Genomic DNA, 26818 nt, shown 5'->3' with positions numbered 1-26818 from the left:
GTGCATGAGGCCCAACATGCGCTATGGCCGGCCGGCGCTCCTTCTTGTAAGTCACAGGTCTGTGCGGCGCATTGCTTATGCATTGCAGAAACATTCCCGGCACCCGGTCTCTGACAGGGAGCTGCCGTCCACGCAATTAACCCCTCAGGTTCTGCGGATGGCAGCGCCCTGTCAGGGGTGCGTCCCCATCACCATGGGAACACCTGGGGTTTAGAATATACCATCGGATCGGAGTTTTCTCCAATCCAATGGTATATTTTAACTTCAAGCGTCCCCATCACCATGGGAACGCCTCTGTATTAGAATAAAATAACCCGAACACCGAACCAGGACTTCATTGAAAAAGTCCGGGTTCGCGTCCGTGTACCAAAAAACTTAAAGTTCGGTACGATTTGTTGGAATTGTAGCTCTAAGGGATTCATAGAGTAGTGGACAAACTCTTGTCTCATTACAAATAGATGCAACCTGTGCACCCAAAATCTTACAAAACCAAGTAGAGCCAGCAGCAGTAAGAGGTCTGGGAAAACTTGGTGACAAATTTTATTTTATATTGCCAGAAATATTGGCTGCCACCTAGTTCACAAAGAAGCAGCTATTAATAGAGAATTTTCAATAAACCTATAGGGGATGAAAGCTCAAGGTCTTATGTTTACAAGTTATTTTTCATTTTTTTTTCTTTTTTAGGGCTTTTTCATATTTGACACATTTTTTCCCTCCATTAAAAATCTGGTTAGTTGGATCATGGACATACTCTTGCTGGTGATCACTGCTACACAATAAAGTTACAAAATGGGAATAATGTGCAAGTGATAGTCATAGAAAAGTGGAAACAAATACAGTGATGTCACAGACCAGGGATAACTGACACAGTGATGTCATATAACAGAGGTATTAAATACAGTGACGTCACAGAACAGGAATAACAAACACAATGATGTCACAGAACAGGGGAGTCAAATACAGTGATAACAAAGTGATGTCACAGATATAAAGGCAATGATGTAACAGCACAAAAAATAAGCATGATAAGGATAATGTACAGTGAACTTGCAGCACAGACAGAATAAACCCTGATGTTCTCATATGTGGTGACTTCAGGCCCTAAGGCACATTTGTAGCCTCTGCTCTCCCATTAGTTGTGACCCTATCTCCGTGTACCAGTGTGTGTTACAAGCTACTGTATAAATGTAAACCTGCAACAACTACACATATACATTTGTAGTACTTACATGCTGAAATTAGTGATAAAAGCAGTTTTTGGTAGATCCACATCAAATATGGCTTCTTTTGATATATTGGCACGATTAACAGCTCTGCTTGTGATGACATTATGGGCAAAGCGAGATGTCACCTGACTGTTGATGTCTATCCTGTAGAACTCTATGTCCTTCACTGGCTGAATGGAACAACAATACAGTGGATTATTATAACATGAAAAAGTAACTTAAAGGATAACTGTCACATTTAGACCCTAATTTCAATTTTCATATATGTAGTTACTAATAACATGATATTCCAGAATCAGTTACTATTAGACTGACTTACCCCATATTTAATAAGATTCAGCCCTTAGCAACCAGTCTGTATAAAACTGCAATTTCACTATTCAGTTAAGATGGCCGCCACTGCCCTCACCCTGAGGCTAATCCCGCCTGCCCCCACTAGCCAGTAACAATAGCCCCCCAAAAGTGTCAGTAACCAGAGCCCTGCCCCCTAAAGGGTTAATCTACTGCAGCACAAAGGGGTCCTCTTACCACATGCTGCTTTCATTTATACACTGAGCAGATGGCAGATCTCCCTTCCCTAGTGTGCGCTGCTCTAACTCTGCATTCTCCAGCTCTGCTGAGTGAGGGAGCGTCTGCCAAGCGCAGGGACAGGGAGAAGTGCACACAGCCCAGGCACTGTTATCAGCTGCTGGGGAGGACCTGGCTTTAATCATTTACTACAGTCCCTGGCCTGCTTCTGCGTCCTCCGTCCTTCAACACATAGACGGACCTGCCTAACAACCTTATTTTAAGCACAGGTAAAAGCAGGCAGTACAGGGAACAAAAATGTGGAATTAAGGGGTAATTGAATACAAAGTGAAAAGTTTAAACAGGGCCACCAAGGAGATATTAATCACCACAATCCAATACTCCCAAGAAAAATATACGACAGTTATCCTTTAATTAATAGTCTTCAAGCTTTTTGAAGGACACATTTGTTAAGGTTTGTGTCACGACCCTTGGCCATGGTCGTGACTCCTTGGGAGCCGCATGCTGTCACCCGCGGTTTGCCGTTGTCAACCGCAGCTGGGAGCACTTAGTTGTTTGCCTCAGGTGCAGTTGCCGCGGACAATAGGCATGCGTGCGGTTGCCCTTGGCAACGTGTTTCTGTGTGCACTCCCTTTGTCCGTTGGTTGTGCACGAGGTGGAGTTTGTGTGTATGCACGTTTGTATGTCTGTGTGCACTTTGTGTTGTGTGGTGTGCACTGACATCCGTTCCTTCACTGCAGTATCCTTACTTACTACAGGGCGTCTATCACGAACTGCGTCCTTGATCTAGTTCATAACTCTACCTCAAAGCTTTGGGTGGAAATTGAAAGAGATATGTCTCCTCATTTAGTGCCTGGACTCTTTTGGCTCCCGGCAGATACGTGTAGCCAGATCCCACATTTACATTTATCTCCTTTACTGTCATCTTTAGCTTCACTATGGGATAGATTTGCTCCTAAGTAGAGTTGAGCGGACACCTGGATGTTCGGGTTCGAGAAGTCAATGGGGACCCGAACTTTTCGGCACTAAAAAGGCTGTAAAACAGCCCAGGAAAGGGCTAGAGGGCTGCAAAAGGCAGCAACATGTAGGTAAATCCCCTGCAAACAAATGTGGATAGGGAAATGAATAAAAATAAAAATTAAATAAATAAAAATTAACCAAAATCAATTGGAGAGAGGTCCCATAGCAGAGAATCTGGCTTCACGTCACCCACCACTGGAACAGTCCATTCTCAGATATTTAGGCCCCGCACCCAGGCAGAGGAGAGAGGTCCCGTAACAGAGAATCTGGCTTCATGTCAGCAGAGAATCAGTCTTCATATCATAGCAGAGAATCAGGCTTCACGTCAGCCACCAATGCAACAGTCCATTGTCAGATATTTAGGCCCAGCACCCAGGCAGAGGAGAGACGTCCCGTAACAGACAATCTGGCTTCATGTCAGCAGAGAATCAGTCTTCATATCATAGCAGAGAATAAGGCTTCACGTCACCCACCACTGCAACAGTCCATTGTCAGATATTTAGGCCCAGCACCCAGGCAGAGGAGAGAGTTCCCGTAACAGAGAATCTGGCTTCATGTCAGCAGAGAATTAGTCTGCATGTCATAGCAGAGAATCAGGCTTCACGTCAGCTACCAGTGCAACAGTCCATTGGCATATATTTAGGCCCAGCACCCAGGCAGAGGAGAGAGGTCCCGTAACAGAGGATCTGGCTTCATGTCAGCAGAGAATTAGTCTGCATGTCATAGCAGAAAATCAGGCTTCACGTCAGTCACTACTGCAACAGTCCATTGTCAGATATTTAGGCCCAGCACCCAGGCAGAGGAGAGAGGTCCCGTAACAGAGAATCTGTCTTCATGTCAGCAGAGAATCAGTCTGCATGTCATAGCAGAGAATCAGGCTTCACGTCAGCCACCACTGCAACAGTCCATTGTCAGATATTTAGGCCCAGCACCCAGGCAGAGGAGAGAGGTCCCATAACAGAGGATATGGCTTCATGTCAGCAGAGAATTAGTCTGCATGTCATAGCAGAAAATCAGGCTTCACGTCAGCCACCACTGCAACAGTCCATTGTCAGATATTTAGGCCCAGCACCCAGGCAGAGGAGAGAGGTCCCGTAACAGAGAATCTGGCTTCATGTCAGCAGAGAATTAGTCTGCATGTCATAGCAGAGAATCAGGCTTCACGTCACCCAACATTGGAACAGTCCATTGGCATATATTTAGGCCCCGGCACCCAGACAGAGGAGAGGTTCATTCAACTTTGGGTAGCCTCGCAATATAATGGTAAAATGAAAATAAAAATAGGATTGAATGAGGAAGTGCCCTGGAGTACAATAATATATGGTTAAGCGGAGGTAGTTAATGTCTAATCTGGACAAGGGACGGACAGGTCCTGTGGGATCCATGCCTGGTTCATTTTTATGAACGTCAGCTTGTCCACATTGGCTGTAGACAGGCGGCTGCGTTTGTCTGTAATGACGCCCCCTGCCGTGCTGAATACACGTTCAGACAAAACGCTGGCCGCCGGGCAGGCCAGCACCTCCAAGGCATAAAAGGCTAGCTCTGGCCACGTGGACAATTTAGAGACCCAGAAGTTGAATGGGGCCGAACCATCAGTCAGTACGTGGAGGGGTGTGCACACGTACTATTCCACCATGTTAGTGAAATGTTGCCTCCTGCTAACACGTTGCGTATCAGGTGGTGGTGCAGTTAGCTGTGGCGTGTTGACAAAAGTTTTCCACATCTCTGCCATGCTAACCCTGCCCTCAGAGGAGCTGGCCGTGACACAGCTGCCTTGGCGACCTCTTGCTCCTCCTCTGCCTTGGCCTTGGGCTTCCACTTGTTCCCATGTGACATTTGGGAATGCTCTAAGTAGCGCGTCTACCAACGTGCGCTTGTACTCGCGCATCTTCCTATCACGCTCCAGTGCAGGAAGTAAGGTGGGCACATTGTCTTTGTAGCGTGGATCCAGCAGGGTGGCAACCCAGTAGTCCGCACACGTTAAAATGTGGGCAACTCTGCTGTCGTTGCGCAGGCACTGCAGCATGTAGTCGCTCATGTGTGCCAGGCTGCCCAGGGGTAAGGACAAGCTGTCCTCTGTGGGAGGCGTATCGTCATCGTCCTGCCTTTCCCCCCAGCCACGCACCAGTGATGGGCCCGAGCTGCGTTGGGTGCCACCCCGCTGTGACCATGCTCATCCTCATCCTCCTCCACCTCCTCCTCATCCTCGTCCTCCTCGTCCTCCAGTAGTGGGCCCTGGCTGGCCACATTTGTACCTGGCCTCTGCTGTTGCAAAAAACCTCCCTCTGAGTCACTTCGAAGAGACTGGCCTGAAAGTGCTAAAAATGACCCCTCTTCCTCCTCCTCCTCCTCTTGGGCCACCTCCTCTTCCATCATCGCCCTAAGTGTTTTCTCAAGGAGACTGTCACAAGGGTGTCAAGAGCCACGCCTGACTCCGTTGTACCCGGGGTCAGGAGGTCGCAGCGGTTGGCTGCACGCTCTATGTCAGATAGGGAAGTTTCCTTATTGTAGCTTTCTGGGTTTGCTTTACAAACCCTTTTGGCTCACTCAGGGATCCGTAGCTCCTTCTCTCAGCTGTTCCTTGTCCAGCACTCCCAATCCTCCTTATATTCCCCTCTCACACTTCTCTGGTTGCCAGATATAGAGCTTCCTGCCTGGACATCTATTCTGACCCACTGGAGCTGTGTTGCTGCGTTCTCTGAGTGTTGCCTTAGAACGCTACCCTCCGGATCCCTGTTGGACCTTTGTGGACAATTGTTGCCGTCCACCTGGGTGTTTGTGTTTGTCTGTCCTCTCCCTGGTGTTTCCCTCTTAGTGCAGTGGTGAGGACTAGCGATCCCACCGGCCCGTTCATTATCTAGGGCTCATTTCAGGGAAAGCCAGGGTTTAGGCACGTGATCGCCGCACGGGTGAGGAACCCGTCTAGGGACGTCAGGGCAGGCAGGTGCCAGCTGCAAGGTGAGTTAGGGGTCACCACCTTTCCCTCTCCCTTGGGCAGGGCTTTCCCTGTTTTCCTCCCTGTGCGTGTTGCCGGTCATTACATTATATCTGGCCCTTATTTTTGTGTAGGTAAAAAAAAAAAAAAAAAAATTTTTTTACCTACTTAGAATCCAGTATGGATCCAATTGCTGCTCTGTCCGAACAATTTCATGGCCTGTCTTTGGAGGTGGCAGGATTGAAGGCGTCGGTCCTCCAGCAACAGCAGCAATTACAACAGACCGCAAGCCCAGCGGTTGCTACTGGTAACCAGGTTGTTGCGGAACCCAAGGTCCCTCTCCCTGACAGATTTTCTGGGGGAAGGGACAAGTTTTTGACATTCCGTGAGGCCTGTAAACTATACTTTAAACTGCGTCCTTACTCCTCTGGTAATGAAGAACAGCGGGTGGGTGTTGTTATTTCCCTGCTGCAGGGGGACCCGCAGTCCTGGGCGTTCTCTTTACCTACTGATTCCCAGGCTCTTCGGTCAGTGGATGAGTTTTTCGGGGCCTTGGGTCTCATATATGACGACCCTGACCGAGTCGCACTGGCTGAATCAAAATTACGGAGACTCCTACAAGGAGAGCGGCCGGTAGAGGAGTATTGCTCTGACTTCCGTAGGTGGGCTACGGATACCCAATGGAACGACCCGGCTCTCAGGAGTCAGTTCTGCTCTGGGTTATCCGAAAGGGTTAAGGATGCGCTTGCATTGTATGAGACCCCCTTTTCCCTTGATGCAGTTATGTCCCTTTCTATCCATATAGATAGACGCCTTAGGGACAGGTTGAAAAAACCAGAGCCATTGGTAACCCCTCCCAAGCAGCAGTTAGTCCGTACGGACTTAGACGAGCCTATGCAGCTAGGAGGAACTACTCGCTAGGTCCGTCCTCCTGAGGTTCGCCGTAGGCGTGGGGGTTGTTTTTTTTGTGGGGAGAGGGGTCATTTCATTAACATCTGTCCTTCTTTCCTCAGAAACAAAAAAACCGTCGGAAAACTACTAACCCCAGGCTGTGTGGAGGATGTCAGCCGGGGGGTATACGTTTCCTCCATACGTACATCGCAATTTGTGTTGCCAGCGGTTATTGTTTTTGGTGATAAGACAGAGACTGTTTCTTTCTTTCTAGACAGTGGAGCAGGGGTAAATTTGATAGATGCCCATTTTGCCCGCACTATGGGTTTGTCTCTCTGTACGTTACAGAGACCTATTCCCATATTTGCTATAGATTCTGCTCCTCTGTCTCAGAGAAACCTCACCCACATCGTTCATAATTTACACCTTCGGGTAGGGGACCACCATAACGAGATGCTCTCATGTTATGTTCTGGAGGGGCTTCCCACTCCGGTGGTGCTGGGCCTTCCCTGGTTGGTAGCGCACAATCCAGTGGTGGATTGGCAGGCCAGGGAGATATTGGAGTGGAGTGAGCCGTGCAGAGAAAATAGCAATTGCTTAGTCGCCTCCATAACTACCCTACCTACATTTGTTTCGGACTTTGAGGACGTTTTTTCTGAAAAGGGTTGTCAGAAGTTACCACCTCATCGTCCTTATGATTGCCCGGTTAACCTTATTCCCGGCGCAAAATTACCCAAGACCAGGTTATATAATCTTTCAGGTCCAGAAAGACAAGCCATGAAGGATTATATCTCCGAGAGTTTGGCTAAGGGACACATCAGACCCTCTTCTTCACCCGTGGCTGCAGGGTTTTTCTTTGTTAAAGAGAAAGATGGGGGCCTGCGTCCTTGCCTAGATTTTCGTGAATTAAATCGGATAACAATCCGAGACCCATACCCTCTTCCTCTCATTCCTGACCTGTTTAACCAGATTGCGGGTGCTAGGTGGTTCTCCAAACTCGATCTTAGGGGGGCCTACAATCTGATTCGTATTAAAGAGGGGGATGAGTGGAAAACAGCTTTTAACACCCCTGAGGGGCATTATGAAAATCTAGTTATGCCTTTCGGCCTGACCAATGCTCCTGCCGTCTTTCAACATTTCGTTAATGACATTTTTAGTCATCTAATCGGCAGGTTTGTGGTAATATACCTAGATGATATCTTAATTTATTCGTCTGATCTGAAAACACATGAGGAGCATGTCAGACAAGTACTACAGGTCCTACGGACGAATGAATTATATGCTAAAATTGAAAAATGTGTTTTTGCCGTTCAGGAGATACAATTCCTAGGTTATTATTTATCTGCGTCAGGTTTCCGTATGGATCCTAGGAAGGTCCAGGCAATTTTGGATTGGGATCTTCCTGAGAACCTCAAAGCACTACAACGGTTCTTGGGCTTCGCGAATTTCTATAGGAAATTCATTAAAAATTATTCGGTGATCGTAAAACCCCTTACTGACATGACTAGGAAGGGGACTGATTTTTCTAAATGGTCTGATGCCGCTAAAGTTGCTTTTTCCTCTCTAAAAGAGAGGTTTACCTCGGCACCTGTACTAGTCCAACCTGATGTCTCTCAGCCTTTTATTGTTGAAGTCGATGCATCAGAGGTGGGAGTGGGGGCTGTACTGTCTCAGGGTCCGTCTCCTGGCAAATGGCGTCCTTGCGCTTTCTTTTCTAAAAAACTATCTGCAGCAGAACAGAACTACGATATTGGCAATAGGGAACTGTTAGCTATTAAACTTGCGTTTGAGGAGTGGCGTCACTTTTTAGAGGGGGCCGTCCACCCCGTCACTGTGTTTACGGACCACAAAAATCTGCTGTACCTCAAATCAGCTAAACGTCTCACCCCTAGACAGGCTAGGTGGTCGCTATTTTTTACCAGGTTTAACTTTGTGATTACCTATCGTCCTGGGGTAAAGAATACCAAGGCTGATGCACTATCTCGTTGTTTCCCTGGAGGGGGTAATGTGAGTGATCCGGTACCCATTCTACAAAGAGGAGTGGTTGTCTCTGCGGTACACTCTGCTTTGGAGGGGAAGGTGTTAGAGGCCCAGGGGGACGCCCCGGTCTCTTGCCCCTCAGAGAAATTGTTTGTACCGTTGAACCTACTTCTCGAATTATTAAAGGAACATCATAATTCGGCACTTGCTGGGCACCCGGGTAGTAAAGCAACCTTAGAGCTATTGTCTCGTCGTTTTTGGTGGCCAAGGTTGCGTCAGGATGTATTGGATTTTGTGTCTTCTTGTTCTACCTGTGCGCGCGCAAAAGTTTCACATACACGTCCTGCAGGGTCTCTATTACCACTCGTCATTCCCAATAGACCATGGACACATCTGTCTATGGATTTTATCACTGACTTACCTTTGTCTGCGGGTAAAACAGTGATTTTGGTAGTAGTGGACAGGTTTAGCAAAATGGCACACTTTATTGCGTTACCCGCACTACCTAATGCTAAAACTCTTGCTCAGGTATTCGTCAGTGAGATCGTGAAGCTTCACGGGGTCCCCTCCGATGTTGTTTCGGATCGGGGAACCCAGTTTATTTCTAAATTTTGGAAAGCTTTTTGTTCCCGTTTGGGGGTTCACTTGTCCTTTTCCTCAGCTTTCCATCCTCAGTCGAATGGACAGACTGAGCGTACCAACCAAAACCTGGAGACATATCTATAAGATGTTTTGTGTCTGAAAACCAAGAGTTGTGGTCGTCATATTTACCGTTAGCTGAGTTTGCCATAAATAATCGCCGTCAGGAATCCACTGGCAAGACACCTTTTCTTGGTGCATATGGTTTTCATCCCCAATTCTGTACTTTCAAAGAGGGGGGGTCTTCTGGGGTTCCCGAAGAGGAACGGTTTTCGTCATCTCTTTCATCAGTATGGCAGAAGGTGCAAGCTAACTTGAAAAATATGGGAGGTAAATACAAATGCATGGCTGATAAGAGACGGTCGCCAGGTCCGGACCTAGGAGTGAATGACTATGTGTGGTTGTCTACTAGGAATATCAAGTTGAAGGTTCCCTCTTGGAAACTGGGTCCTAGGTTTATTGGTCCTTACAAGATTGTAGCCATCATCAACCCCGTGGCTTTTCGCCTGGAGTTACCTCAGACTTTTAAAATCCATAATGTCTTTCATAAGTCGTTACTCAAAAAATATGTTCCACCTCTAGAACCGTCACCGCTGCCACCCCCTCCTGTTGTCGTGGATGGTAGTTTGGAATTTCAGATATCCAAAATTGTTAATTCTCGTCGGGTCCGCCGCTCTCTCCAATATCTGGTGCACTGGAGAGGTTACGGTCCCGAGGAAAGAATGTGGGTTCCTGCATCTGAGGTAAACGCCGACAGGCTAGTCCGGATTTTTCATGCCTCTCATCCTGAGAGACCTGGTCCTGAGTGTCCGGAGGCCCCTCGTAGAGAGGGGGGTACTGTCACGAGGGTGTCAAGAGCCACGCCTGACTCCGTTGTACCCGGGGTCAGGAGGTCGCAGCGGTTGGCTGCACGCTCTATGTCAGATAGGGAAGTTTCCTTATTGTAGCTTTCTGGGTTTGCTTTACAAACCCTTTTGGCTCACTCAGGGATCCGTAGCTCCTTCTCTCAGCTGTTCCTTGTCCAGCACTCCCAATCCTCCTTATATTCCCCTCTCACACTTCTCTGGTTGCCAGATATAGAGCTTCCTGCCTGGACATCTATTCTAAACCACTGGAGCTGTGTTGCTGCGTTCTCGGAGTGTTGCCTTAGAACGCTACCCTTAGGATCCCTGTTGGACCTTTGTGGACAATTGTTGCCGTCCACCTGGGTGTTTGTGTTTGTCTGTCCTCTCCCTGGTGTTTCCCTCTTAGTGCAGTGGTGAGGACTAGCGATCCCACCGGCCCGTTCATTATCTAGGGCTCATTTCAGGGAAAGCCAGGGTTTAGGCACGTGATCGCCGCACGGGTGAGGAACCCGTCTAGGGACGTCAGGGCAGGCAGGTGCCAGCTGCAAGGTGAGTTAGGGGTCACCACCTTTCCCTCTCCCTTGGGCAGGGCTTTCCCTGTTTTCCTCCCTGTGCGTGTTGCCGGTCATTACAGAGACATAGAAGTGGTATTGTAACGCTGATATCGCCACTGGCCATGTTGGTGGAGTACTCGAAACAGCGCAACAGGGCACACAGGTCTCGCATGGAGGCCCAGTCATTGGTGGTGAAGTGGTGCTGTTCCGCAGTGCGACTGACCCGTGCGTGCTGCAGCTGAAACTCCACTATGGCCTGCTGCTGCTCGCACAGTCTGTCCAGCATGTGCAAGGTGGAGTTCCACCTGGTGGGCACGTCGCATATGAGGCGGTGAGCGGGAAGGCCGAAGTTACGCTGTAGCGCAGACAGGCGAGCAGCGGCAGGATGTGAACGCCGGAAGCACGAACAGACGGCCCGCACTTTATGCAGCAGCTCTGACATGTCGGGGTAGTTGTGAATGAACTTCTGCACCACCAAATTCAGCACATGCGCCAGGCAAGGGATGTGCGTCAAACCGGCTAGTCTCAGAGCTGCAACGAGATTTCGCCCATTATCGCACACCACCAGGCCGGGCTTGAGGCTCACCGGCAGCAACCACTCGTCAGTCTGTTGTTCTATACCCCGCCACAACTCCTGTGCGGTGTGGGGCCTGTCCCCCAAACATATGAGTTTCAGAATGGCCTGCTGACGTTTACCCCGGGCTGTGCTGAAGTTGGTGGTGAAGGTGTGTGGCTGACTGGATGAGCAGGTGGAAGAAGAGGAGGAGGAAGCCGAGAAGGAGGAGGTGGCAACAGGAGGCAAAGAATGTTGCCCTGCGATCCTTGGCGGCGGAAGGACGTGCGCCAAACAGCTCTCCGCCTGGGGCCCAGCTGCCACTACATTTACCCAGTGTGCAGTTAGGGAGATATAGCGTCTCTGGCCGTGCTTACTGGTCCACGTATCTGTGGTTAGGTGGACCTTGCCACAGATGGCGTTGCGCAGTGCACACTTGATTTTATCGGATACTTGGTTGTGCAGGGAAGGCACGGCTCTCTTGGAGAAGTAGTGGTGGCTGGGAACAACATACTGTGGGACAGCAAGCGACATGAGCTGTTTGAAGCTGTCTGTGTCCACCAGCCTAAATGACAGCATTTCATAGGCCAGTAATTTAGAAATGCTGGCATTCAGGGCCAGGGATCGAGGGTGGCTAGGTGGGAATTTACGCTTTCTCTCAAATGTTTGTGAGATGGAGAGCTGAACGCTGCCGTGTGACATGGTTGAGACGCTTGGTGACGGAGGTGGTGTTGGTGGTACATCCCCTGTTTGCTGGGCGGCAGGTGCCAACGTTCCTCCAGAGGCGGAGGAAGAGGCCGAGGCGGCAGCAGCAGAAGAGGCCGAGGCGGCAGCAGCAGAAGAGGTAGCAGGGGGAGCCTGAGCGACTTCCTTGTTTTTAAGGTGTTTACTCCACTGCAGTTCATGCTTTGCATGCAGGTGCCTGGTCATGCAGGTTGTGCTAAGGTTCAGAACGTTAATGCCTCGCTTCAGGCTCTGATGGCACAGCGTGCAAACCACTCGGGTCTTGTCGTCAGCACATTGTTTGAAGAAGTGCCATGCCAGGGAACTCCTTGAAGCTGCCTTTGGGGTGCTCGGTCCAAGATGGCGGCGGTCAGTAGCAGGCGGAGTCTCTTGGCGGCGGGTGTTCTGCTTTTGCCCACTGCTCCCTCTTTTGCTACGCTGTTGGCTCGGTCTCACCACTGCCTCTTCCTCCGAACTGTGAAAGTCAGTGGCACGACCTTCATTCCATGTGGGGTCTAGGACCTCATCGTCCCCTGCATCGTCTTCCACCCAGTCTTGATCCCTGACCTCCTGTTCAGTCTGCACACTGCAGAAAGACGCAGCAGTTGGCACCTGTGTTTCGTCATCATCAGAGACATGCTGAGGTGGTATTCCCATGTCTTCATCATCAGGAAACATAAGTGGTTGTGCGTCAGTGCAGTCTATGTCTTCCACCGCTGGGGAAGGGCTAGGTGGATGCCCTTGGGAAACCCTTCCAGCAGAGTCTTCAAACAGCATAAGAGACTGCTGCATAACTTGAGGCTCAGACAGTTTCCCTGATATGCATGGGGGTGATGTGACAGACTGATGGGGTTGGTTTTCAGGCGCCATCTGTGCGCTTTCTGCAGAAGACTGGGTGGGAGATAATGTGAACGTGCTGGATCCACTGTCGGCCACCCAATTGACTAATGCCTGTACCTGCTCAGGCCTTACCATCCTTAGAACGGCATTGGGCCCCACCATATATCGCTGTAAATTCTGGCGGCTACTGGGACCTGAGGTAGTTGGTACACTAGGATGTGTGGATGTGGCAGAACGGCCACGCCCTCTCCCAGCACCAGAGGGTCCACTAACACCACCACGACCATGTCCACGTCAGCGTCCCTTACTAGATGTTTTCCTCATTGTTATGGTTCACCACAACAACAAAAATATTATTTGGCCCAATGTATTGTATTCAAATTCAGCTGAATATAAATTTGAGGCCTAGTATTTAGGCGCTGGGTGACAGGTATAGATTTACTGACAGAATTAGACTTGGAAATGCACAGTAGCGTGTGTGTGAAGTTATTCTGAATGACCCTATGTGCACCTTGAATATTATATACCCTTTTAGGGATAGATTTAAAGTAGCTCTGATACAGCAGAAACCACTAAATTAGGAAATTGCTAAATTGGGAATTGTATTTCAACCCAGAACAAAAAATGTGCTTTGACGGACACTAAATAACTTGCCCAGCCAGAACAGTACAGCAGTAACGACAGATTTAGCGGGATATAAATTTGAGGCCTAGTATTTAGGCGCTGGGTGACAGGTATAGATTTACTGACGGAATTAGACTTGGAAATGCACAGTAGCGTGTGTGTGAAGTTATTCTGAATGACCCTATGTGCACCTTGAATATTATATACCCTTTTAGGGATAGATTTCAAATAGCTCTGAAACAGCAGAAACCACTAAATTAGGAAATTGCTAAATTGGGAATTGTATTTCAACCCAGAACAAAAAATGTGCTTTGACGGACACTAAATAACTTGCCCATCCAGAACAGTACAGCAGTAACGACAGATTTAGCGGGATATAAATTTGAGGCCTAGTATTTAGGCGCTGGGTGACAGGTATAGATTTACTGACAGAATTAGACTGGGATATGGCCAAAAAATAACCACACTATTGCTGGTTAAATGCACTTGGTGTGACAGCTTGACCAACCACACTACTGAGGGTTAAATGCACTTGGTGACGGGCGCAGCTTGCCCCTGATGTAGTTAATGGCCAAAAAATAAACAGACTATTGCTGGTTAAATGCACTTGGTGTGACAGCTTCACCCTGATGTAGGCTTTAGCCAAAAAACAACCACACCATTGAGGGTTAAATGCACTTGGTGACAGGCGCAGCTTGCCCCTGATGTAGTATATGGCCAAAAAATAAACAGACTATTGCTGGTTAAATGCACTTGGTGTGACAGCTTCACCCTGATGTAGGCTTTAGCCAAAAAACAACCACACCATTGAGGGTTAAATGCACTTGGTGACAGGCGCAGCTTGCCCCTGATGTAGTATATGGCCAAAAAATAAACAGACTATTGCTGGTTAAATGCACTTGGTGTGACAGCTTCACCCTGATGTAGGCTTTAGCCAAAAAACAACCACACCATTGAGGGTTAAATGCACTTGGTGACAGGCGCAGCTTGCCCCTGATGTAGTATATGGCCAAAAAATAAACAGACTATTGCTGGTTAAATGCACTTGGTGTGACAGCTTCACCCTGATGTAGGCTTTAGCCAAAAAACAACCACACCATTGAGGGTTAAATGCACTTGGTCGCAGCTTGTGCTGGCGCACCACAAGACACAAAATGGCCGCCGATCACCCCAGAAAAAAGTGACTGACAAACGGTCTGGGCAGCCTAAAAACAGTGAGCAATTGAGTATCAGCAGCTCAATGACCCACAGCTGCAGATCGATCAATAAACAAGTCCTTTGGAGAAGTTAATCTGCCTAATCTCGCCCTACTGTCGCAGCCGCAACCTCTCCCTACGCTAATCAGAGCAGAGTGACGGGTGGCGCTATGTGACTCCAGCTCAAATAGAGGCTGGGTCACATGGTGCTCTGGCCAATCACAGCCATGCCAATAGTAGGCATGGCTGTGATGGCCTCTTGGGGCAAGTAGTATGACGCTTGTTGATTGGCTGCTTTGCAGCCTTTCAAAAAGCGCCAAGAAAGCGTCACAAAAGCGCCAAGAAAGCGACGAACACCGAACCCGAACCCAGACTTTTACGAAAATGTCCGGGTTCGGGTCCGTGTCACGGACACCCCAAAATTCGGTACGAACCCGAACTATACAGTTCGAGTTCGCTCATCCCTACTCCTAAGCTAAAATTGGTCTCAAAGCCGGGACCTCTCACAGTTTAGAATGGGCATCCAGCACTTTCTGACTCCCTTAAAAATCTGCCGAGCTTCGCAACATCAGCTGTGCACTCGATTAATGTCAAAAATATACAAGATGATAAGGGCTTGCTTCCCCTGAATGATTTGTCTCACATCCTTCCAAATACGCCAGGTAGATTTTTTTTTTCTTATTTTCAGTTAAGAAATGTTATATGGTCCTTGACACCTGGGTCTCAGCCCAATACACGACTGACCCCATTTGAGAACTTATGTGTCTCTGAGTCAGCTCCAGGTCATGCGGTCTCCTTGATTTATAGTATGATATAGTATGAGTTATTAATGATGGAGAGATTGAGGATAAAACTCATGGGATACATTCCCAGGGAATAAAATTGGTTAGAGCGTGGGGGGAAGAGTTGGGAGTTACTATTTCCCCAGATCAATGGAAAAGATCTTTATTATTCACACATAAGTCCTCCATTTCAATTGGCCTCCAAGAGCTTAATTGCAAAATCTGGACCAGGTGGTATAGGACTCCGGTAAAACTACATAAATTCTATCCATCGGTACCAGATATCTGCTGGTGTTGCCAAATGGATATAGGCACAATGGCTCATATATGGTGGGACTGCCCTGGAGTAGCCCCTTTGTGGAAAAATGTTTTCTCTCTATATAACCCTCTTTACCGGACTACTATATCGCTGTCTCCTCTGATAGCATTTCTCTCTATTTTTCCAGGGTGAATAAAACATGTTAAGAAGGGTATCTTAAGATTTTTTTTACTTGCCATGAGGCAGATTATTCCCCATAGGTGGAAGTCAACAGAGAGTCTGCAGAGGATTACTTGGGCAACTGCTCTGGATGCCCTGGCGCGCCTAGAAGAGTTAAGTGCTGACTCAAGTTTAACCGGCCCGGTCCATACAGTAACTTGGGAGTCTTGGCTCCAGTTCTGTTCCTCCCCGCGCTTCTCGGCTTGGTTGAGAGATGGCTCTCTTTCCTGACCTTTAAGTTCTCTTGATGTTATCAGTTTAGATATGGTATATCTTGTTTCCATGCATTCTCCCGATATCCGTGTTCCTTACCTAATGTCTCTGTCTTGTCTCCCCTTCTATCCTCCTTCTTGTTTCCTTACTCCTACATTTTTGTTATTTGTTTATTTTTTTAGTTCTCCTTATTATACTCATATTCTCAAATGTTTCATAAGTGGATACTAATCAACATTACTAGTGTCTTATATCTTTGGATATATTACATCTTTCATGTGTTTTTCACAATTACCTCCTACAATGCTTGGTAATTATTATTGCTAATCTGCTTGGATAAATCAATAAAAACTGATTAAACCATAAAAAAAAGTCTAGAGGAGATGTATAAAGGAGGACATTTCTTATACCATAGCAAACCCCACTGGTATACAATGCACTAGAAATATTAAGAGGTAATCATTGTGGAGCATCGTTGGGAGCTCCATGTGCCAGGAAAGTAAATCTACATCAGCTAGGGGCCTGGTTTTATGTGCAACAGTTTTCTGGTGCACATGTTAAATGAGTTGGACGACTTTTGTCTATAGACATACTAATTTGACACATCCCCCTCTGCCAAGCGTAGCGCTGACCTTAGGCTACATGTAATGTGTCAGTCCCAGTACTTACCCTATCAGTGCTTCTTTTCTATAGAAAAAATAGAAGAAGAAAATTTCATATAAAACATATAGAAAATATGTTGCATATCATACTATACATCAGTCGAATGATTTCAAACAAAAACAACAATGTGAAAATAATATTAATTTAACCTGGTTGTAACTTATTTTAGTTTTATGATGTCTTCTTCTTTCTATGTGCCTTTCACTTTAAATTTCTAGCACTATTGTACTATATATTGAATATTGCATAGTAAAGATTATATGGCAAACCAGAGCAGGATCCCATCTGACCTGATGGTGTTTGTTTATGTCTTGCAGCGATAAGGCTACTTTCACACTAGCGTTCGATCGGATCCGTTCTGAACGGATCCGATCATATTAATGCAGACGGAGGCTCCGTTCAGTACGGATCCGTCTGCATTAAAATGGCAAAAAAAAGCTAAGTGTGAAAATAGCCTCGGACGGATCCGTCCAGACTTTTAATGTAAAGTCAATGGGGGACGGATCCGCTTGAAGATTGAGCCATATTGTGGCATCTTCAAACGGATCCGTCCCCATTGACTTACATTGTAAGTCTGGACGGATCCGCACGCCTCCGCACGGCCAGGCGGACACCCGAACGCTGCAAGCAGCGTTCAGCTGTCCGCCTGTCCGTGCGGAGGCGAGCGGAGCGGAGGCTGAACGCCGCCAGAGTGATGCAGTCTGAGCGGATCCGCTCCATTCAGACTGCATCAGGGCTGGACGGCTGCGTTCGGGTCCGCTCGTGAGCCCCTTCAAACGGAGCTCACGAGCGGACACCCGAACGCTAGTGTGAAAGCAGCCTAACATGACATCTTGACACATGTCCGTGGCAGCCAATCACAGGCTACATTGTTGACGTGTCAGTCCTACTAATATCACCATTGTGCCCTATGACTGGCTGCCACATCCAAGTGTCAATATGATACATCAGTGCTGCAGCAGCACAAAGAAGAGGTTGGAAACGGTCATTGCAGGAGAGATGGTGATTTAAAAGATAAGTTACTGTTTTTATGTATTTTAAACCTACTATACTGTAGTTCATTTAAAGGGATATTCCCATTCCATAATGTTACAGCATATTACTAGAGTATGCCATAACATTATGATTGGTGGTGCCAATTGAACTGAAACACTGTTCTATATCATTAGAGGGGTTGTCCCACGAAAATATTCTACAGTTTTCAAACCAGCACCTGTATCTGAATACTTTTGTAATTGCATGTAATTAGAAATTTAGCATAGACATTGAGTTATTCAATCAAATGTATCTGCATAGCGCCACCTGCAGTTAGTTTTTTTCCTATTTCTTTGACCTGCTCACTGAGAAGGCCGCACATGCTCAGTTTCATCCTTCAACTGCCTCCTGAGCTGTGATAGGGGGAGCATGGACACGCCCCCTGAGCTGTGATAGGGGGAGCATGGACACCACCATGGTTAACCATTTCAGATATTCATCAGGAGTCTAAGAGGACATAGCTCAAGAATAGGAGCAGGCAGACAAAATAAAGAGAGCCATGCCATAATATGTTGACAGGTCATATTTAATGGGATTTTTCTACTATACTAAGTGATGGTTTATTGCAAAGATTCCAACTGCTGGGATCACAAGTGATCCTTAGAATGAAGGGGCCACGTCACTATCTTAATGCTGTGTCTCCTTTACTTATTTTCCATTCCCAAGCATCCCTTTCCTTCACTGACTGAATGGCATAGCACAGGTGAATACAAATGTTACTATAGTATGAAAAATTAATATAATAGTCTAGAGGCTTTATCTATAGACTTGTAAAGTGTTTAACCCTTTGGATGAAGTCCTGGGTTCAAATCAGACCAAGGACACCATCTGCATGGAGTTCTCTAGTTTCCTCCCACACTTCAAAAACACATTGAAATATTCCGTGAAAATGACCCTAGTGTGTGTGCTGAGATGTACATATGCACACAATAGATATGATAATCATTTTACTGACCTGAATGCCTCTTAGTCCTTCAATCAGAAAATCACCATTTATCGGAGACAGGACATAAAAGAGTAGGGTAAAAACCAGCAGGAGTTGATCCATTTTGAAAATTCGCACCACCCGTCTATCACCTGAGTATTACAGACAATGCTAAGGACTATGAATGTCATTCACAAACCTATTTCTTCTAACTGCATTGCAGTGGCGACATACCATATGCACATCCTGGGTAGTTGTACAAGACGCGGTCAATGAGTGGGGCTTTTTAACCTTAAAATAAGCAGCAGTGTGGAAGTGTGAGAGATGGGTTTTGTTCCTCTATGTGTATGTGGTGTGAACATTCTGTGGTGCACATTTTTGTGTAGTACTGATTTTTGTCCACTAGATGGCCGCAAACCAGATGTTTGAGACGTGTGTGCATTCTTTGTTTTAAGGTCGAGGGGGAAGGGGGGAGTTAGGTTGCAGTTTTCAAATCTACCTATGAACTCAGAGTTGAAGTTGCTGAAACCACTCCTATCAGGTTAAGGAGCCAATAGTCTCTTCTTAAGGAACACTCCTTTTGGGATGTCATGTCTGCTATTTAAATCAATGTAATGTGAATAAAGCTCTTGTCACGGCCTTTGATTTGCGCTGTGACACTGTTGCCACACTTGCGGTTGCCCGCGCCAACGTGTTGCTGTGAGAGCATGCGGTGGCAGTGTCTCGGCCTTCTGGGTGATTGCCGTGACATGGTTGCTACGCATGCTGTTGCCGGTGGTAACGTGTGGTTTGGTATGCCTGTGTGTTCACTTCCTCTTTTAGTGGCTTCCTTCCTCTGTCTGGTGTTAACTCCCTTCCTAGTGTTTTGTGAACACTGGGTTTATGTGTGTGTGGGTGTGGCTGCTTGGGCTATTTAGCCTCTGCTGGATGCCTGAAGCTCAGTGTTCCTCCAGCCTTGGTGTATGCTGGTGGTTCACTGTTCCTGGCTTTTACCTTCTGTCCAGTGAGGGCCACCCTTGTGGTCATTGATGTTATTATGGTGTCTCTTTCCCTTCCTATCTTTTGGTTTGTGTGGGTTATGTTCAGGGTTTTGTATGTCTTGTTTGGTGTCCAGCATGTTTGTTAGACATTCCCCTGTCTCACGTTTATTGCAGCTATGGCTGTCCTGGGTTCCTGTGTTGTAGTTTGTGCTGTGTCCTTTAATGTTGGTGTGGACAGCAGCACTTGTGCACGGGTTCCAGTCAGTGTGTCTGTGGCAGGTAAGTGTGTTATGGGTTTCGCTTACCTGCCATCTCCATATGCTGTATGTGTTCCCCTCTCCTTGCAGCCTGGCCTCAGATAGCGACTCCTGTTCCTCCATTACTGGGATGAACAGGTCGTCTCTCCCCTGCTCCTTGGTGAGGGATTACCAGGGCGACTCAGGGTCTCTAGGAATCCAGTGTATGAGCTGTCCTACCATCGGGGTCCGCTCATACGGTGAGAAGTCAGGGAGAGGATTAGGGACGCTGTAGGAGGTGACCTGCTTCCGTATTTCTCCTTTTGGCCAGGCTAATCCCCTTTTACCCTTTGACACCGCACGGTAGGGGGTTTCCCCCACTCCCCACCGTGACAGCTCTCTCTTCTACCATGGCTCAGGGGGGATGAGAAGATGCTTTCATGAAACCACCTAGTGTGTCTGGTCTCATTATGAAAGCAGCATAGCACGTGCATACTTATACTTCTAATTGACTTGGCACCACACAAACAAGATGAGAAGCGCATGAATTGCGCTGACAGAAGGGTGGGTTAGCAATGTTTCCTCTCACAGCAGTAAGGCCTCTCTGTCATAAACTTTGGGTTGTAAATGTGTTTTCTTGGCTGTAGAAGTCTCAGATGTGGGTTCTCTGATCTTGGGCGTAGCTCGGACGCGCTTGCATATATAGGTCTTCACTGTTGCTCAGGCAGAACTAGACTCACTAACTAATCAGGGGGCTTACCTAGGTCCATCTACTGGCAACATAACTCAATCAGTCTAGAAGGTCACCATCAATTGTTCATACAATGCCTTTAGGTACACAAACCTGGTAAGTCACAATATTTAACTTAGCAATGTGACATTGTAGCAATTAACCCTCTGCAGTAAACCTGTTCTGGGATACTGAAGTGCCTTATCCTGATCTGTTTGAAATTAAGAGGCTCATACACAGTTTTTGTACTCAGACCTTCTGCTGACCTCTTTGTTTTCCTGAACAATGACTTCCAGGATTTCTGATACTTAGCAGTATGCATTCTTTCCTCTATCAACTTACCGACATGTGACCCTAAAGCATTGCACAAACAACTCCATGGTTATTTCCTGAAGGCAAGGTAATATTTTCTTGGCATCCTTATCTTTTTTTCTACAAGCATGCTTTGGTGATTATAGCCAAAGAGTTTAAAGGGGTTGTCCAGTTTAAGGAGGAAACTAGATAACGCTCTGCACCAGCCTGGAATAAAGAACTGGTAAATACTTTGGTGTATCCTCTACTGCTGCTCTGGTTCTCCCATCGGGGCTACATTTACCCAACTACAGCAGTGAGGTCATGTCAGCAACACGTAACCACTGCAGCCAATCCCTGTCACGTTGATGCACCCCTGATTTCAGTGATTGGCTGCAGTGGTCCCATGTTGTCGACGTGACATCACTGCTGCAGTCATGTAAATAGAGCCTGGCTGGGAGAACCAGAGCTGGATCTGCCAAGTAGGTACTTACAGTACCAGTTCTTTATTTCAGGCTGATCCCGAGGGTTGTCAGATTTCCTCCTGAAATCAGACAATCCCTTTAATCAAGCGGATTCCAAAATTGCTCTAGCCTAATTTACTGTTGTCACTCCTGCATGTAGGTCATGCTTATCAAAGCAATGGTGGACCGGAGATGCATTATCATTGCAATTAATAGAAATTGTTGACGGGCTAACCGCTTGAAATTAAATTAAATAACATCAAAAAGTTACAAAATCTGTAAAAAATGCAAGTGTTTCTTTCAATTCTAAATATATTTTTAATAAACAGAATAATTAAAGCAAATTTGGTTTACTTCTTTATTCTGTTAGATTTGCTAAGGGTAAACAGGAAATACATGATACTTTTATACATAGGATATCCTCAACTGTTGAGGAGATTGTATTGTGGAACTGATATGATTTATTTTGTGATCCTGTATGATCATCATGTACCATTACTCTCTGATGGTTTTAAGGGAATAGGTCGCGGTTGAACCAGGTACAATACCTTGTAGGACTAGTATGTAAGGATATATGCTAGAGAAAAAGTACTTCTACATATGCAAATGAGCAGTTAAGTGCACTGAGGGCGGGACCAAACCATTGCTCCTCCTGCTTGCTGTCAGATCATGCTCTGCTTCGAGATTTTCAGGACCAGGTGAGATGATTATTGAGGAACTTGGCCCTTTCAATCAAGCAGGAGAGAGAGGCTGGCAAGCAGCAGTAGGATCAAGGGTGCACAGAGCGGCTTGGGTCCGCCCTCAGTGCACTTAACTGCTCATTTGCATATGGATTAAAAGTACTGTTTCTCCAGAATGAAGCAAGTGAAAAGAATCATTACATTCAGCTAAGCTAGCGCTACATGGTATTGTGTCTGGTTTAGGCTACATGCACACAAACGTTGTTTGTTTCCGTGTCTGTTCAGGTTTTTTTGCAGATAGGTTGCGGACCCATTTATTTCAATGGGTCCGCAAAAAATGCAGAAAGCACACCGTGTGCTTTGCGCATGAGTATGTCCATTCCGTAGCCCCGCAAAAAAAAAAAAATATAACATGTCCTGTTCTTGTCCGTTTTAGGTATTGTTACAATGGATCCGCCAAAAAAACAGATGGCATATGGATGTCATCCGTCTTTTTTTTTGCGGATCCGCATACAGTCGTGTGCATGTAGCCTTAACAGTGATTTTCCTGCAGCTGGTTTATAACAAAAACAAAAAGCACATTTCAGATAAATAAATGTCAAATACAAGTGAAAGTGAAAGGAACTTTTACAAAATATAGAACAAGACATATTTCCTTTCTGCAATGTAGTCCGGATTTAGCAGCATTCGAGAGATTTAGAAAGGAATGCTGGGCCGTCCTATATAAATAACGATGACCATGTCAATGCTTTACTGTCCAGGCGGCTGTATTATTGTGAGTTATTGTTCTTTTGTTGTTTTAGCAATACAGTGTCTGGTGTCTACTCCAGGGAAAACTACCTGTCAGTGTCAGTGACTGTGCTATGTGGATCGCCTGGCTTGTTGCTGGGTTTGGAAGTTTCTGTTCCATCCTCGTCATAATATAACCTGCTTGACATTGATGTGTGCTGTGGAGTGGGGATTGTGTGCTAGACAAGCAGTTCTGAATGTAAATGCTTTGCAGAACTTCCTAAACTATTGCAGACAGAAGTGTTACCACAAAAATAGTATCTGAAGCGTAAAACATAGTAAAATAACCAATGATAATAGTAGAATATCTGTAACAATACTCACTGCGATGGAACATGTATTAAAGATGGAGATGAGGATATCCGTCCTTCCAGTAATCCAGTCTCTTTTGTAAACTGTCCCACCCACAGCACTCCCTGGAGTCAGAAGGTCCTACTCATGTCTGTTATTGCAGGGATCGCATGTATTGGATACTTTACTTTTGCATGAGAAAATTCTTTCTACCTTCCCCAAATTCCTGAATTTTAAGGAGGAGTCTTTTAAAGAGGTTTTAAATGATATTTTTGGAAGTGTTATCATAAGGGTAAATTAAAATTAGTGCTAGTCCATTTACCAACTATCATGTAGAAGTACAAGGGCTGGAGGGGGGCATTTTGAAAATACCACCTCAGGCACCAAAAAGGTTTGTTTCCTCTACCTTAGGGCTCATGTACACGAGCGTTGCCCGGCCATGCCCGTATTGCAGCCTGAATCCTGCCGTTTGTGCACCGCATCACGGATGCGGACCCATTCACTTGAATGGGTCCGCAATCCGTAAGGTGCAGTGCAGAACGGAGGCACAAAACCACACAGAAACACTACAGGGGGCTTCAGTCTGGTTTCTGTCCATGCCTCCGCACAGCAAAAAAGTAGTGCATGCACTATTTTTTGCTGTGTGGACTGTTGGATGCAGATTGTGGACCCAATTCAAGTAAATAGGTCCTTCGTCCGCATACAGCGGCCCTACGGTCAGTGCCCGTGCATTGCAGACCGCAATTTGCGTCCACAGCACGGGCCTGGCCGGCACACATTTGTGTTGCATAATCCCTTAAAGGGAATGTGTCATCAGGAAGTGACTTATCGTTTAAATCACATTTATAAATATTTGTTTTGTTATTTTTTTAATTTTCAATGTCAATAACTATATTTAAACAAGAACCATAAACTCCTGCTATTTTTGCACTGACCACTAAGCCTAATAATAGGCTCCACTTATTGGGTTGTACAGATCACTTTACTGCAGTTACCTGCTTATCTGTACACAGAGATGATATCATTGCAGGCAGGATTAGAATGACAGATAACCCAGGATCCACCATTCACAATACTTTGTCATATCTAATGCTATTCTTTCCTTGTACAATGAGCTTTGTACAGGGCACAGAGCATGTCCAGAAAACTCTCCCATAGAAGTCAATGAGGTCCTCTCCTGACGATTGTGTCTATGGACCATGGAGCTGCCATAAAGCAATTTTCTTAATGTTTTCTAAATGCTGTTAAGAACAGATCAGACAAGATGATCACATCCATAATCATGTTCAGAAAATAGAAAGAATAAATCTGCAATCAAAAAATAAAAACAGATTACAAAAAAGGACGTGTGCTGGTATCTGGTTTTAACTGGCCGAAAAAAAAATTGGTGACACATTTCCTTTAAAGTCAGTGTCCACGTTTGACTACTATTTTGTCTTTTTCATGTTGAAATAAGTTGAAAACTGCTTTAATTCTGAAAGGCATTTTCTGAGCAGAAACCTCCTTAAACATGTGGTGGCTTTTGGCACAAAGCTGATTTTGCCATGGGGAGAGACAGGGAGCTGGGCATTTCTACTGTAAGAGATATGTAGTATAACATGGCGGCCAAATAATATGGCCATCCATATATTACAAGGACAGATACAAGTCCACCAGAATGGGAGCTGATCCTATGGCGTATTTCTCTGTTCTGGCTACTAAAGGATCCTAAGCATAATGTCCATAGACCCTAATAATACCTATAGTCAGGAGTTATCTTCATATGACGAACCCCTTTGATATGTTTTATTGCGCTTGGAACCCCTCCTGCTAATTTCTGTGATTAATTTATGAACATGCTTTTTCCTGGACAACTTATCCCAAAATCACAGACAGCCAACATTTTTTACAGACAAATTAGAAACCCATAATGAATGATAAAGATTATAAGTATTACCTGTCTATAGCTCAATATACTGAAAATAACTCACTACCAGCATTTACTGTGAGCTGTAAAATGAGGATAATTACCACCAAAATAAGTAGTCGAGTAACATCAGCCTCTAAAAAATCATGAACACAAATATTGTTTTCACTGACACAGGAGAAAAGTCACCTATTTTTATGGACTGTCCAGAAATTTCTGGATGGTTGACAACCCTGCATGTGTAACTCCCCAGAATGGCATTACCACCTTTGCGCCTCGCTACTATCTCATATGGTTAACATAATGTCATCCCATGTATTATTTTCCAGGTCCTATATAATGTGCATATCTATTTCCATGCAACTGTTATGATTAAGTGTAATATGCTTGGTTCACCAGCAGATGGCGGCATAATTGGCAGAGCTATGTTACCTAGAATGGAACCTAGTTAGTCAGAGTTAGTTACAGATGTATCATGGTTAGCACCGCTGTTAACTCAAATTTCTTAACTCATTTCATTATCTTGAGACAAAAGCCATTGAAAAGCAATTGAAGGTGTTTGCTTAGATTAGATAACCAAACTCAGAAATCTCAGAAAAAAGGAGTGCTAACCATGCTACATCCGTAGTTCAGCTTACCCCCTGCTTGGGGAAGAAAGCAGGTGCTCGTCCCTGCTGGAAAAGCCTTTCCTAAGCCAGCGAGAGTACCCTAAGCTCAGCTGGACACAGAGGCCAAAGCCTGAAGCCTCTGAAGCCAGGAGGTATAAATTCCCTGGTATTAAACTGGAGACAGACTACAGAGAGAAGTTGCAGCATAAAGACAGAAGCAAAGTTATGCAGTAAGCTTGTTAGCAAAGCAGAGCCAGAGAGAAACTGGTGTAGCAGAGTTGAGTTTGTTTACCTGCCAAAGTTAATGCCAAAGCCTGCTGGAAGCCAAGACAAAGTCTGTAAATTGTTTGGAGAAGAGTTTATTCAAGTAAAGCTGTTATCAGCGTCATCACAAGGTCTGGACTCAATTTATTTTATCATCCCCTTCATTAACCATCCCTAGTCTGCAGTTTCGGAGGGCCACGCCTGGGGTTCCAGCATATCCAGGTAGGAGCACCGTGACAAGTGCAACACCATTAAGAGACATTAGGCCACCCTACACGACAAACTATGTACTTTAAGAAGACCCCAGCGAGTGCACCCCTGTAGATTGCACATGCAGCTAAGAGAGCTCAGGCACTTACTGCACACTCCCAGCTACATAATATAGCAGTTAGATTCTGACCTCCCCCTAGTGGCCACTGCTGGTAGCCGGCACGTTATCTTTCTATCCGGGCAACACAATAATTGAAGGGATGGTCCCACAAATAATATTCTAAAAATTTATTATAGTTACTGAGTTATTCAACAAAATCTATGCCACCACCTGCTGTTTGCTCTTTTTCTAATTTCTCTGTCCTGCTCACTGACATGGATGCACGTGCTCAGTTCCATCCTTCAACTGCCACTAGCTGCTATAGAGAGGACATGACTAGAGAGATCTCTGGATTCATGTGAGGCACAGGGCTGGTTCTAGCTTTGTTAGAAAAAGGATTTCATGTACTATATGATGTCCGATTTTCATTTGTTACATTACTCATGAGAGAACCCCTTTAAATGACATGATAAAAGACAGAGAATCACTTTTACCTCTTATGGACGCAGCCTAGTTGGGTATTTAAAGAGGACCTTTCACCTGGATATCCCAATTATTATCCTACCTTTATAGTGTGGCCCCCACTGATGTCTTGGCACTTTTTTTTTTTCTAAAGAAC

At 45.9% G+C, this 26818-nt stretch overlaps 1 protein-coding gene across 2 annotated transcripts in view; it reads right to left on the bottom strand.

The window, feature by feature from the left end:
- The window catches only part of LOC122944029 (inter-alpha-trypsin inhibitor heavy chain H3-like), a 110050-nt gene extending 86779 nt beyond the window's left edge, over positions 1–23271 (bottom strand). For both annotated transcript variants that reach the window (XM_044302229.1, XM_044302230.1), the window contains exons 1-4: positions 23145–23271; positions 18681–18802; positions 16697–16714; positions 1230–1396 (exon numbers count right to left, since the gene is read on the bottom strand). In XM_044302229.1, coding sequence (XP_044158164.1) covers positions 1230–1396; positions 16697–16714; positions 18681–18802; positions 23145–23157 — 320 coding nt within the window. In that variant the 5' untranslated portion in view covers positions 23158–23271. The remainder of the gene's footprint in view (positions 1–1229; positions 1397–16696; positions 16715–18680; positions 18803–23144) is intronic.
- Positions 23272–26818: the final 3547 nt, after the last annotated feature.

This window comes from Bufo gargarizans, chromosome 7 (assembly GCF_014858855.1).
Source record: "Bufo gargarizans isolate SCDJY-AF-19 chromosome 7, ASM1485885v1, whole genome shotgun sequence".
Classification (NCBI taxonomy): Eukaryota; Metazoa; Chordata; class Amphibia; order Anura; family Bufonidae; genus Bufo; species Bufo gargarizans.
Note: the sequence above shows the minus strand (reverse complement) of the source record. Positions and strands in the feature narration are given on the sequence as shown.